This window comes from Rhinopithecus roxellana, chromosome 21, assembly GCF_007565055.1.
Source record: "Rhinopithecus roxellana isolate Shanxi Qingling chromosome 21, ASM756505v1, whole genome shotgun sequence".
Taxonomy (NCBI): Eukaryota; Metazoa; Chordata; class Mammalia; order Primates; family Cercopithecidae; genus Rhinopithecus; species Rhinopithecus roxellana.
The window spans coordinates 1,945,702-1,960,531 of record NC_044569.1 but is presented as its reverse complement, the minus strand read 5'-3'; the positions used below and the strand labels follow the sequence as shown (position 1 = coordinate 1,960,531).

At 37.7% G+C, this 14,830-nt stretch overlaps 1 protein-coding gene across 1 annotated transcript in view; it reads right to left on the bottom strand.

Annotated features, from left to right (window-relative positions):
- Positions 1–14,830, bottom strand: part of RBBP8 (RB binding protein 8, endonuclease) — a 93,649-nt gene that overhangs the window by 51,147 nt on the left and 27,672 nt on the right. The window contains exons 5-6 of the mRNA XM_010383239.2: positions 7,269–7,381; positions 935–1,001 (exon numbers count right to left, since the gene is read on the bottom strand). Coding sequence (XP_010381541.2) covers positions 935–1,001; positions 7,269–7,381 — 180 coding nt within the window. The remainder of the gene's footprint in view (positions 1–934; positions 1,002–7,268; positions 7,382–14,830) is intronic.

The window sequence follows — 14,830 nt, the reverse complement described above, 5'->3', positions numbered from 1 at the left end:
ATAATTCTACCTGTGAGATGTGTTAATACAAAAATAACTATTCTAAGCCAAAATAATATGTTACATCTACATAGTTCTACTGAAGTTTTTGTAGATGTCTACTTAAACGCAACAGGATCTTTAGGAACTCTATGATGTCATTAGGATTATCTTGAATCTTGAGTTTTCAAAAATAGTACATAAGCTTTATATAAATGGGAACTAAAAGTTTGTCACATCTCCGCTCTGCATTAGTCAGATCATATCTAGAAAAATATTCTTTTTTTTGAGACAGTGTTGGATAATGGAAAGAAAAGAGGTTTTTCAGAAAAAATATGGGTCTGAGTGACAGTCCTATTACCTACTAGCTATAAGATGATAGGCAAGTTATTTGACTTTGTGACCTTTGGTTTCCCCATTTGTAAAGTCGGGATAATAAAACTACTTTGCAAAGTCACAGTGAGAATTAGAAATAATAAACATAAAACACAAGAGGAAGTGGCACACAAGATAAAAGTTACTCTTTTTATTCTTTAAGAGAAATGGGGAGGAGAGGGAGAAAAACAGAGGAAGGAAGAAGTTCTACAGGCCTGAGTACTACATGAGAGGAAACACTTAGTTTGCTCTTATGAAGCTCCGGGACAGGGCTGGAAGGGAGCTAACAAAACTCAAACATCTGTTTGAAATGTAAGTATTTTAACAATGTATTATTTATAATACATCATTATAAAAATTAAAATGTTTTAATTACAATGCTGACACTTTATTCAAGCACTAATGTAAGAGATGCAGTCACACTATACTCTCAAAACACAAAAATGTAGTGATTTTCTTTGTAGTTTTTAACTGCAGAACACTTCATAATTTTTAAAATGACATCTGCAACTCTTACAGTATGTTCATGGTTTGTACAGTGAAGTAAAATAAAACAACAAGGATGGGGGAAAATACTTACTCAATTTTCTGCTGGAGTTGTTCAGAAAGCTTTTTATTTTCTTCCTGTAGAGTATTCCTTTCATTCACTTAAAAACAATTCGAAAAAGAAGGCACATAATATATTTATATTAACATCTATGTCAGGCTTTCAAATATGTCAGCATGTATGAAGAAATTAGTACTTCTAATCCTAAATCATAATGTTTATTCAGGGTTAACACTAGTGTGCAAAACTAATTTGTTACTAGGTAGAGGGTACTACATCTCACATCGTGCCAGTTCCATGTAACTGATTAACTGATAATTTTATGTAATGCTTGCAGGCAAAAGAGAGTACTTCATGTACTAGGGAGTATAATTATTCATACTGAGGACAAGAAAGCATTCCATCTGGTTACTCAGTCCCACTAATTTCAAATACCATTTTAGCAAGAGTCACTTATTTTGAAATTAATTTGATCATAAAAATAAAATAGGTCAGGCGCGGTGGCTCACAGCTGTAATCCCAGCACTCAGAGGCCGAGGTGGGTGGATCACTTGAGGTGAGGAGTTCGAGACCAGCCTGGCCACCATGGTGAAACTCCATCTCTACTAAAAACACAAAAATCAGCTGGACGTGGTGGTGCATGCCTGTCAGCTATTCAAGGTGGAGGCAGGAGAATCTCTTCAACCTGGGAGGCTGAGGTTGTAGTGGTCCAAGATAGTGCCACTGTACTCTAGCCTGGGTGGCAGAAAGAGTTTAAAAAAAAAAACCACCAAAATCGCTGAATATCAGCGTAATTTTTATAACAAGCACATTTATCAAATCAAATTTTCTTCTTAGTCACACTCTACGTTTCATGAATAATTATGGTATCAGTAACTTAAATATATCCATTGAAGCACTATCTGCTTGTTTGAATCTCCACCAAATTTTCCTATCTATATTTATTTAATTTATAAAGCAGAAATCCAGTTTTGGGCTGTAACTTCTACTGGAACCAGCATAAAACTCTCATCAAAGTTTAGTATGATGTCACTGGTTAAGCATGTGCTTTAGTAAAAGAAGTAGATCCCAGAAATCAAGTCACAGTAAATACAATGAACTTTTACCAAAGAAGGTTAATCATATTCTAAAATTTGTTAATAATTTAGTGGTTTATAAATCTAAACATATTTTCTTACACTGAGTAAATTTTCTGGACTATCTACAACATGTGAGGTTATTAAACTACTTTTGTGGAGGATCCAAAAAAAAATTAAGATATAGACAGTGACCTAAAGCAATGTGCAGTCTATCAAAGGAAACAAGATATTACATAAACATGTTTTATAGGTTTAAAAGTGACAAGGGCATTTGAGAAGTACAAATAAAGTACCAAGGAAATTTCCAAGGAGAAAGAGGTTACTTTGGGCCCTTGAGAAGATCAGGAAGGCATTCATCAAAAAAAGGGCAACTGAGCTGGACAGGAGACTATTCTACAGAGAAAATCAGTGGAACAAAGAAAGACCGGGTATAATAAATGGTAAAAAGCTTTCAATAGCAGGTTAAGAAATTAAAACTTTATCTTACAGATTACCAGGAATCATTTTTCATAGATGAATGATGGGAAGACTGATTTGTTAGTACATATAGTATATACCAATGTGAAAAGAAAATATGGACAAGACAAAAAGTCAGGTGGTCTTTAAAAGAAATGAGTATCTGGACCTATGTAGAGGTGGATAAATAGGAAGTAAAGACCAGTACAAGAACTGTAACAGAGGCAGAATCAGTAGTATTTGGCAACTCATCCTTTGTAGGGTTGACAGAAGTCAAAGATGACCTTAGATTTCTGATTAAGATGGTTTACTTGATTTTCCCTCTCCAAATCCAAATAAAATGACAACACTCTAAAATAAGTCTACTGGAATATTAAAAAGCCAAAAAGGGTATCACTAACAGATCAGAACTATAAAAAATTTCTGAATTATTTAAAAATAGGCTCAGGTTGATGGTAAAATCCAACGAAAAAGGGCCTTTAAAAAGGGAGTTTTCCCAGCAGAATCTCATATCAATTCTAGTACCAGGGGCAGCATGGCCCACAAACTGCTAAATGGGTAAACAAAGGGTGCCTAATAGTTGCCCTTAGGCTAAAGTCATGAGGATAGATCTCTAAAAGTTTTGACATAGGAGTCATAAACACCGAGACAAGAAAATCAGAGCAGCGCTTCCAAGTAACTTATAGTAGACATGAGAGAACGTACTTTCACACTCAGAAGACGAGCTATCCATACAGAAAAGGTCTCTAGCAAGGCGTCTTTCCCTCCCATTTTCAGTCATTAGAGTAGGGTCCCTGTAAGATTTACTATTAGCAAAGCAAGGATTTTCCCTTGGGCTAATAAAAAGGTCATTTTACTTAAAGGTAATTTTTTTTTTAACAAGTGTCTAGCTAAAAAAAAAGAAAACTACACAGAAATGAAATACTGGGCAAAAGCAGCATGTAAGTGGAGAAGAAGATCAAAGTTAAGTGCTTTAAAATTCTTGTATTATTCAGAAGAGAATTAAGATATTAACTTTAAAAATGCATGTAAGGCGGATCAACTGAAGTCAGGAGTTTGAGGCCAGCCTGGCCAACATGGTGAAACCCCCATCTCTACTAAAAATACAAAACTTAGTTGGGCGTGGTCACACGTGCCTATAATCCCAGCTACTGGGGAGACTGAGGCAGAAGAATTGCTTGAACCCAGGAGATAGAGGTTGCAGTGAGAAGAGATAGCATCACTGCACTCCAGCCTAGCGGAAAGAGACTCCATCTCTAAAAAACAAACAAACAAACAAACAAACAAACAAACAAACAAACAAACAAACAAACAAAAAAGAATGTAAAAATGATTCAAAGCATCCTAGTTAATTATTTGATCTTTTCTTTTTTGAGAGGGAGTCTCACTCTGTCGCCGAGGCTGAAGTGCAGAGGCGCGATCTTGGCTCACTGCAATCTCCACCTCCCACGTTCAAGGAATTCTCTGTTTCAGCCTCCCGAGTAGCTGAGATTACAGGCGCCTGCCACCATGTCCGGCTAATTTTTGTTTTTGCTTTTTTTTTTTTCTTTTTTAGTAGAGATGGGGTTTCACCATTTTGGCCAGGCTGGTCTTGAAATCCTGACCTCGTGATCCACCTACCTCGGCTTCCCAAAGTGTTGGGATTACAGGAGTGAGCCACAGCGCCTGGCCTAATTCTTTGATCGTAATAGAACCTTGATAGCAGACAAACTGAATGGACAAAATGATATTTAAATGCATGCTCCCCAATTAAAACATTAACATATCAAGTCTGTCTGTTTTAGAAATTAAACATTGGGGCTGGGTGCGGTGGTTCACAACTGTAATCCCAGCACTTTGGGAGGTCGAGGTAAGCGGATCATGAGGTCAGGAGTTCAAGACCAGCCTGGCCAACATAGTGAAACCCCGTCTCTACCAAAAATACAAAAAATGATCTGGGTGTGGTGGTGGGCGCCTGTAATCCCAGCTACTTGGGAGGTTGAGGCAAGAGAGCTGCTTGATTGAACCAGGAGGCGGAGGTTGCAGTGAGCAATGATGCCACTGCACTCCAGCCTGGGTGACAGTGTGAGACTCCGTCTCAAAAAAAAAAAAAAGAAACTAAACATTGGTTCACCCTAGAAAAGCTATCAGTAAAACTTACTACATGAACAGATGCTAAGAATTTTATAAATTCACAATTAAGCAAAACTTAGCAAAAGAGGCACAGAAGGAAATATCCATAACTTAACTTCACGTATCTACTAGAAGGCCACAGCACACTTAAATGTAATATAGTCTAGTCTTCCCTTATGTATCAACTGCTATTCTGGGCAGTATCCTAAAGTCCCTTAGGCCAATAAAGTATGTAAAGAAAAACAATCACTAAAAGAAACTAAAAATTGAAAGAAAAGATGAAATTGTCACTATTTGCAAATGATATTTTTACCTAGACAATCTGCAGCAAAATAAAGCTAATGAAAGAAATCCTTAGTCATCTTCCAACGATGGGGGTGAGTTGGAGGGTGGGGTGGTTCCTGACTAGTGAGACTGAAGCAAAAGTTATTGGGTGGGTGTTCGAAGAAGCTTTTTTTTTTTTTAAAAAGACTCTCCTGGCATGCTCATTTCAGCCTTTTGCTGCTGCTTCTTCCTTCTTGTATGAACGCAGTCATGAAGACTGGAAAAAGTACCTGCCATCTTTTGACCATGAGACAATAAGCTTGAGGATGAATGCCTGCAAACTCTAAAGATGGTAAATTTCTACTTCACATTACATGTTAAAAATTCCAGATGGATTAAATATGCAAATTTATGTGTCTATGTGTGTGTATACATATATCATATGTACAAAAATTGGAGAATATTTTTATATTCTTGGGGGTAGATAAAGCCTTCCTAAACAAGGTAAGAAAATATACAAAACTTCCACGTCAAGTAGTTAAAAATGAAGTCAAGAGGAAGCAAGGTAGAAAATATATGCACAATATATCTACCAAAGTGTAATAATCCTTCTATAATATATAAATAACTCTTAATTAAAAAATACAAACAGCAAATAGGGCAATTTAAGACTGGGCAAAGAATAAATAAGCCATTCACTCAAGAAGACGATCATATAAAATAATACTTGACTGAAACAGTAACAGGGAATGCCAATTTTAAAAAGGTATAATTCTTCACCCACCAGATTGATTATTATTAATACATTTTTGCCTAAATCTGAAGAGGATGTAGGAAAATAAAAATTCTCAAACATTCAAACAAAAAGTTGAACAGTCCATTAATGTGACAATAGCTAAAAAACTGACACCTACACTACAGCATACAATGTAGCCATTTAAAAAAATGTTGTCTTTAACACCTAGACAAGCTTTTTTGCTTGCTTGGGGTTTTTGGCTCTATTTTAGATAATGTTGCTGGAAATCTATTAGATATGTAGACATTATTGGAGATTATTTCCAGTAGTACTAACAATAATATGACTGTGGATCTCAACTACAGTTGGCCTTCTTTATCTGTGAGTTCTGAATCTGTGGATGGAAAACATTTGGGAAAAAACAATTCTACAAAGTTCCAAAAAGCAAAACTTGAATTTGCCACACATCAAATACATTTAATTCGCACAAAGGAAGTGATGTGTAGAGACTGCATTTGGTATTATAAGAAATCTAGAGATGATTTAAAGTACGCAGGAGAACGTGGGTAGGTTATATGCAAATACTATGTGACTTTATATAAGGTACTTGAGCATCCAAGGATTTTGGTATGTGTCAGGGTCCTGGAACCAATACCCTACAGATGACAAGGAACAACTATATATATATTGAGATGTAACAGTTTTCTACTCATTGATAATATTCTTACATTCCTAAATAAATATATGCACATGTTCACCCATATACACCATAGAATCTATAGACATATTAACATGTAAAGACTTCCAAGACATAGTTTAAAGTGAAATAACACATTAGAACACAAAGTATGGTATGATCCCATTAAAATTAAAAAGAGAAGGGAGGGAAGCGGGGTCTAACAAGGGACAGAGACAGAAAAACCTGGACCTGGATAGATACGTATCAGACTATTAACAGTAGTTACCTCTGGGAGCAGAATAAAGTTATATTCTTTCTTACTCTTTTTAAAACAATGAACATATATTCAATATTCTTACTTGAATAACCAGAGGATAGCAATATAATTAACAGAAAAAAATAGAAGACAGAATTAGTTTGAAAAAGAAGATCATTAATTAGGTTTTGAATACATTGATTGTGAGCTGCTTATGGGAAATCCAGGTAATGGTCACCCAAAGAAATAAATAGTTATAAGAGAGTAAGATTAACAGAGTATTAGAAGAATAAAAGAAGGCAGCTAAGAATGTAGAAAAACTCTACACTCAATAGGTAAGGAGAATAAACTGAAAATAGTATACTTATGAAAACAGTATGTCATAAATATCAAGAGAGACAACAAGTGTAGAACACTCAGTTTTCTGCTTTGTATTTAACTTTACGAAGTATTAAGGTTACATGAAATAAAGATAAAACCAAAGAAGCAAACACGGACATGTCCAAAGAAAAAAAAAAAAAAAAAAAAACTGCTTCTTGTCTTAGAACTGATGACTTTAAGACCAATGTGGACAGTATTTGCACAACCTTTCCGTATCCTATTTCTTACTAAATTAAGCATGAGATTAAATCTACAAAAAGTACAAAAAAGGACATCTGAACTTTTACTAAATAAGGAAAAATACATGTAAACAATCCATTTAATTACAATTAATTTACTAATAGGTCTTAACAACAATACATTATATACTTTAAATAATTAATACATGAAGAAAGGAAACTCACTAAGTTCTGTAATGAGTTTAAGATTCTGCTGCCGGATATTTTCAAACTCTTGCTGTTTTTTCCGCATATGTTCTTCAGTTACTGCACAGCGATCACATAATCCTGCTCTTAACCTATGAAACAAAACAAAGTATTTTCCATCTACTAAAAGAGATTTCTATTTGAATTCCAAGACTTTTATGAAGATTTAAGAAACTGAGTTGGCAAATACTGGGAAAATCAACTAGATTAATGATGTATTATACCTTCAACATATTCTTACATAGGAAATCATGTTATACCACCATTTTCTTCAGATTGCAATTCTATAAAAATCTGCCAGTTTTAAACTCAATCTAAGGGAACTTATTTATTGAAGAAGCTGACCTTGTTTTAATTTATTATGGCCAAAATATGAATCCTAGTCCAATACCAGGGGGCAGAATTATACCTGAAGCAACTTTGCAGCTGCTTTGCTCAGCACAGCATATCACCCATAGTGACTGTTCAATAATATATATATATATATATATTTTTTTTTTTTTTTTTGAGGCGGAGTCTCGCTCTGTCGCCCGGACTGGAGTGCAGTGGCCAGATCTCAGCTCACTGCAAGCTCCGCCTCCCGAGTTTACGCCATTCTCCTGCCTCAGCCTCCCGAGTAGCTGGGACTACAGGCGCCCGCCACTTCGCCCGGCTAGTTTTTTTGTATTTTTAGTAGAGACGGGGTTTCACCGTGTTAGCCAGGATGGTCTCGATCTCCTGACCTCGTGATCCGCCCGTCTCGGCCTCCCAAAGTGCTGGGATTACAGGCTTGAGCCACCGCGCCCGGCCTCAATAATATTTTTGATGAAAAATTAAATTCATCAAAATTTATTTGTTAATATTGGAAGGGCGCAGTGGCTCATGCCTGTAATCCCAGCACTCTGGGAGGCTGAAGCGACAGGATCACGAGATCAGGAGTTTGAGACCAGTCTGGCCAATATGGTGAAACCCCATCTCTAATAAAAAATAGAAAAATTAGCCGGGCATGGTGGTGCTCGCTTGTAGTCCCAGCTACTCGAGAGGCTGAAGCAGAAGTATCGCTTGAACCCCGGAGGTGGAAGTTGCAGTGAGCTGAGATTATGCCACTGCACTCCAGCCTGGGGCACAGAGCAAGACTCCGACTCAAAAAAAAAAAAAAAAAAAAAAAAAAAAAAATTTGGGGGGTCAATATTGTTGAATAAAGGTCAAGAAATACAAGGGAGGAAAAGCCACCTCATATTTTCCTTTTGGCATAAAAAAATTATTAGTAAAAATTCACAATGTATTATATAAAAAAAATTATGGGCCGGGCTCAGTGGCTCACGCCTGTAATCCCAGCACTTTGGGAGTCCAAGGCAGGTGGATCACAAGGTCAGGAGATCGAGGCATCCTGGCTATCATGGTGAAATCCCGTCTCTACTAAAAATACAAAAACTAGCCGGGTGAGGCGGCGGGCGCCTGTAGTCCCAGCTACTTGGGAGGCTGAGGCAGGAGAATGGCGTAAACCCAAGAGGCGGAGCTTGCAGTGAGCTGAGATCCGGCCACTGTACTCCAGCCTGGGCGGCAGAGCGAGACTCCGCCTCAAAAAAAAAAAAAAAAAAAAAAAGAATTCAGGAAATATCTTCTAATATATATATATATTTTTTGAGACGGAGTCTCACTCTGTCACCTAGGTTGGAGTGCAGTGGTGCGATCTCAGCTCACTGCAAGCTCTACCTCCCGGGTTCACGCCATTCTCCTGCCTCAGCCTCCCGAGTAGCTGGGACTACAGGTGCCCGCCACCATGCCTGGCTAATTTTTTGCGTTTTTCATTGAGACGGGGTTTCACTGTGTTAACCAGGATGGTCTCAATCTCCTGACCTCGTGATTTCGTTTGCCTCGGCCTCCCAAAGTGCTGGGATTACAGGTGTGAGCCACTGCACCCGGCCTGAAGATAATAATTTCAAGTCAATAACTAAGACAATAAGATAATAAGTATTTAAGCGTTGGCAGAGCACGGTGGCTCACGCCTGTAATCCCAGCACTTTGGGAGGCCGAGGTGGGCAGATCACCTGAGGTCAGGTGTTAGAGACCAGCCTGGCCAATGTGGCAAAACCTCATCTCTACTAAAAACAAAAATTAGCTGGGTGTGGTGGTTCATGCTTGTAATCCCAGCTACTTGGGAGACTGAGGCAGGAGAAATGCTTGGAACCCAGGAGGCAGGGATTGCAGTAAGCTGAGATAGTGCCATCGCACTCTAGCCTGGGTGACAGAGTAAGACTCTGCCTCAAAAAAAAAAAAAAAAAAAAGAAAAAAGAAAAAAGATAGTAAGTATTTAAGTGTCTGTGGAAGTCACAGCATGGTAGTATATGCCAAGAATTTTAAAATAAATTACAGATAAAACATGAAAAGTATACCACTAAAGCAAAGCAAAATAAAAGAACACAGACTTTTTTTTTCTTCTTTTTTTTAAATGAGATGGGGTCTCACTATGTTGCCCAGGCTGGTCTCAAACTCCTGAGCTCAAGTGATCCTCCCACCCTGGCCTCCCAAAGTACTGGGATTACAGGCATGAGTTACCGTGCCTGGCCAGAACCCAGACATGTTTATACAAAAGTAAAACTCATGTGAAACAATGTTGATATAGATGTAAAAATAAAAGATAGGAAGTCATATATAGCATTAATAGAATCAGAATTTCTAGAATGAATGAACAAACAAACACCTAGGCATCATGATTTACATGGAATACAGTCTGAAGACAAGAATCAGATCAGAAGCCTTAAAATCACCCTATATAAAGAACACCACTTAAGCAAAGATGGTAAAGTCAACACTTGCATCTATTTCTGCTTTCTAGAGTCTCATAAAATTACAGTAAAGATATATCTATATTTTAAAGATACACATGAGGACAAGAAGAATGGAAGAGAAAACAAAACAAAGAAACGAAAGCAAGGTAGCTGGTGGGCAAATAGAAAGTGACCTGAGAATGCTAAATCCTAAGCCAATGATGCGAAAAGTTGAGAACTGCACTGTCCAGTATGGTAGACACAGCCACATGTGGCTATTTCAATCTAAATAAATAAAATAAAAACAAAAATAGAGCTTCTCAGTTGCAGATAAGTGCTCAGCAGCCACATGTCTACTTGCTACCATATTGGACAGTACAGATTTAGAACATTTCCACAATCGCAGAAAATTCTATTAGACAGTACTGACCTAGAACCAACCTGATTCACACTGTAAAATTCCCAAAAGGCTCAACAATTTGTTCTGGGAGTGACTGATTAAAAGCACGTTTTAAGAAATTATTATACGAACATTCTCTCCTATATTCTGAGCAGTCAAGTGATTACCCCTTTGACACCCCAGCAGCAGACTGGAGGTTTAATCTTTAGTCGGTCTAAAACAGTGTCTGGTCTGGGAGCCATGAGGCTCAGGAGTAGGAGTACAATAATGAAATGAATATATATACACACCAAATTCTCAGATTCCAGCGTAGGCCCTCATCATCTACTTGGCTCCAAGAACATTGGGAGTCAGCCCTATTACACACTCTAGAAAATACAATTAAGGAGTCTTCTCTAGGAAATCTGAACAACCTGACAGGAAAGACCTAAAAATACTGACATTAGGGCATCTTAATGAAACAGACCAGCCAGATCATTCTAACATAGAAGCTCACAGTCTACACAGCTCTATCCATGAACTCAGAGCTTCCAATTACTTTGTTCTCATCTCTTAAATATAACAAATAACCAAGTATCAAAAGGCATCGGAGAAACGCTTGTAAATTATAAGAAACCAAAGCAAACAAAACATTAAAAAAAAGAAAAAATATCTAAGAAATAATAAGCTATACAGAAAGAAAAAGAAAAAATGCCAACGCTATCACAATCACAATCATCAAATTATAAAGAATACGGTAAGCCCTCACTTAACATCATTGATAGGTTCTCGGAAACCGTGACTTTAAGTTAAACGATGTATAAGCAAGCTAATTTTTTCCCCTCACTGTTAAATGAATGTTAAAATGAAACAATGTCAAAGGAAAGGATGTTATTCGAAGGTTGCTGTAGGTCATTTCTTTTAAAGTTACAGTCTCTAAGAATCTATCTACAATGTTAAGTGAGGAGGTACTATATTCTAGAGGTAAGAAATGATGTGAAAACTATGAGATGAGAATGGGATTGCCATAAAAGGAAATATTCTGAGAACAAAAAAGAGACTTTAGAAATTAAAAATAGTATCCAGGTGTTGCAGCCCATGCCTGTAATATTTACATTCTGATATACTACACATCAATTTTCTCTATATAGTTGTGATATTTTAAAAATAATTATGTATGTAGGTAGGTTATATTATTTAAATTTCATTTCAGGATAGTAAAAATTACATTATAAAAAACTTTTATAGGCCAGGCACAGTGACTCACTCCTATAATCTTAGCACTTTGGAAAGCTGAGGCAGGAGAATCTGCAGTGAGCTATTACTGTGCTATTGTGCTCCAGCTTGGACTTCTGAACGAGACTGTCAAGAGAAAAAAAAATTTTTTTTTATAAAGGGAAACTGCAATATAAGCACTGATAATCATTTGTCTTTTTTGTTGAGACAGGGGCTGGCTCTTTCACTGGAGTGCAGTGGCCCAATCACCGCTTACTGCTGCCTTGACTTCCTGGGCTCAAGTGATCCTCCCACCTCAGCAGCCTGAGTAACTGGGACTGCAGGCACTCACCACCATGCTGGCTAAGTTTGTATTTTTAGAGACAGGGTTTTGCCATGTTGCCCCGGCTGGTCTCAAACTTTTGGGCTCAAGCAATCTGCCTACTTGGCTTCCCATGCTGGGAATATAGCTGTGAGTCACTGCACTGGCCTCTGTACACTTTAAGTGGGTAAACTGTATGTTATGTGAATTTTATCTCAATAAAGTTTTTTTTTTATAAATAATAAAGCTCAGGTGGGCGTGGTGGCTCACACCTGTAATCCCAGCACTTTGGGAGGCTGAGGTGGGCGGATCACAAGGTCAGGAGATTGACACCATCCTGGCTAACATGGTGAAATCCCGTCTCTACTAAAAAATGTAAAAAAGTTAGTTGGGCGTGGTGGTGGGCACCTGTAATCCCAGCTACTTGGGAGGCTGAGGCAGGAGAATGGCATGAACCTGGGAGGCAGAGCTTGCAGTGAGCTGAGACTGCACGACTGCATTCCAGCCTGGGCAACAGAGCGAGACTCCATCTCAAACAAAAAAAAAAAAAAAAAAAAAAGGAAAGTTCATGTTATATAGATTTTTACCACACAAAAAGACCTTGAGGGGGAAAAGCAAAAGCTATCTAGCATTCCCGGAAAAATCTGGGAAATGATACAGCTATAAAACAAGAGTATACACACACACACACACACACACACACACACACACACACACAGAGCAACAATCAACAAATAATCAAAAGTTATTGGATATTACGTATGTGATTGTCAAAATAACTTCAATAGCAGGGTTGGAGAATAAAAGAAATCTCACAGAACATGGAAGAAAAACAAGTAATAGAAAATAAGAGAAAAGATGATAAAAAATCAGTCTCTGGGAAGTGCTCCAGAAAGAGACACCATTTAAAAAGAGAGAAAGTGGTAGAAAAAAATTACCAGACTTTGAGATGCTAGTTTTTCGGTTCACAGGTTGAGTGTCCAGTGCAATGAACACAAGGGACACACAGCATCACGAAGGTTCAGAATAAGGAAAAATTTCAGAAAGGAAAAGAAAATCTGTTACCTTCCGAAGAATTAACACTAGAATGGCAGACTGTGTCCGCACTGGAATGCTAACAATGAGAAAATGTCTTCCAAGTTTTCAGGGAAAACTATTTTAAACCTAGAAATTTATATCCAGTCAAAATATCAACTATATTTAACAGTAGAATAAAAATATTTTCAAGTATGCAAGGACTGTTTGAAAATTTACTTCCTGTGTCTTCTTTTTCAGCAGTTACTTGAGGGTAAGCTGTAACAAAATGAGCTTAAAAAACCAATAGAAAGGAAAAACAGGCCCACATTTATCGATCACATTCACTGGTGTATCCTCAAGGTCTAAAACAGTGCCTGGAGCAAAACAAGTGGTTCATAAGTATTTGTTGACTGCTTAACATGAGAGAAATGAAATAACTGAATTAATGCAGGGATCTAATGAAGAGAAATCCAAATGACAGCTTTCCAGAATAGTCTAGAAAGTGAATGACCTAAATTAGTACAGAAAGTTTTTTAGCCCAAGAAATATTTCTTCAAGAAAAAGAACTGGCTGAACACAGTGGCTCATGCCTATAATCTCAGGACTCTGGGAGGCTGACGGGGGAGGATCGCCTGAGCCTAAGAGTTCAAGACAAGCCTGGGCAACATAGGAAGACCTCATCTCTACAAAAAAATCAGAAAATTAGTCAGGTGTGGTGGTATGTGTAACCCCAGCTACTCTGAGCCTGAGGTGTGAAGATCACTTGGGCCTGGGAGGTAGATGCTGAAGTGAGCCAAGGTCGCGCCACTGCACTCCAGCAGAGCGAGACCCTGACTCAAAACAAACACAACCTATAACAAAAAAAATTAACGAATGAATAGAATAATTGAGGCATTAAATATTATTAACAACGTAAGGGAACATGGTTCTTGTCTCAACATGAAAAAGGGTAGTGAGAAATTCTAGAAAAAAACGTTTAAATAAGTCATTATCATAATTATGAGCTGATTTGAACAACTGATTGGGGACAAAGTAAAAAACAATGTATTTGATCTGGACATTAGAAACTATTTCCTTGAGTGGCAGAAAGGCCATGAAATCAGATATGTAAGGAAATGTAAACCTAGCTCTGCAGTGAATATTTATACAGTCAATAAATAAACTCAGTTTACTATTTTCCAACTTCTAGAATCAGCTTATAAACAAAATCCAAAAAAAAAAAAGACTTAAATCTGGTAATAGAAAAGAATATAACTATTGTCAACTTTGACCATATTTATATTGTAAAGGTTCAGCTGATCAAAGGCAGAGGGTATAAAGAGCCGAAGAGTGATAAAGGGTAAGAAACACTAGTATCTTCCTGCATAATGATGAGAACAGGGAAACTGTTTACAGGTGAAACAATATAAAACGAAGACCTAAATACATATATTAAGGTCGAAAGGTAAAACAGAAGAGCTAAAACAGTAACTTTTCAAATACAGGAGAGGGAGTTTTAAAATATCACTGGCTAGATGGTTACAAAATGAAGCAACATTCCCTAGCTTTTTACTTTCAGTTTTTCTTTTTTTTTTTTTTTTTGAGACGGAGTTTCGCTCTGTCGCCCAGGCTGGAGTGCAGTGGCCGGATCTCAGTTCACTGCAAGCTCCGCCTCCTGGGTTTACACCATTCTCCTGCCTCAGCCTCCCGAGTAGCTGGGACTACAGGTGCCCGCCACCTCGCCCGGCTAGTTTTTTTTGTATTTTTTAGTAGAGACGGGGTTTCACCGTGTTGGCCAGGATGGTCTCGATCTCCTGACCTCGTGATCCACCCGTCTCGGCCTCCCAAAGTGCTGGGATTACAGGCTTGAGCCACCGCG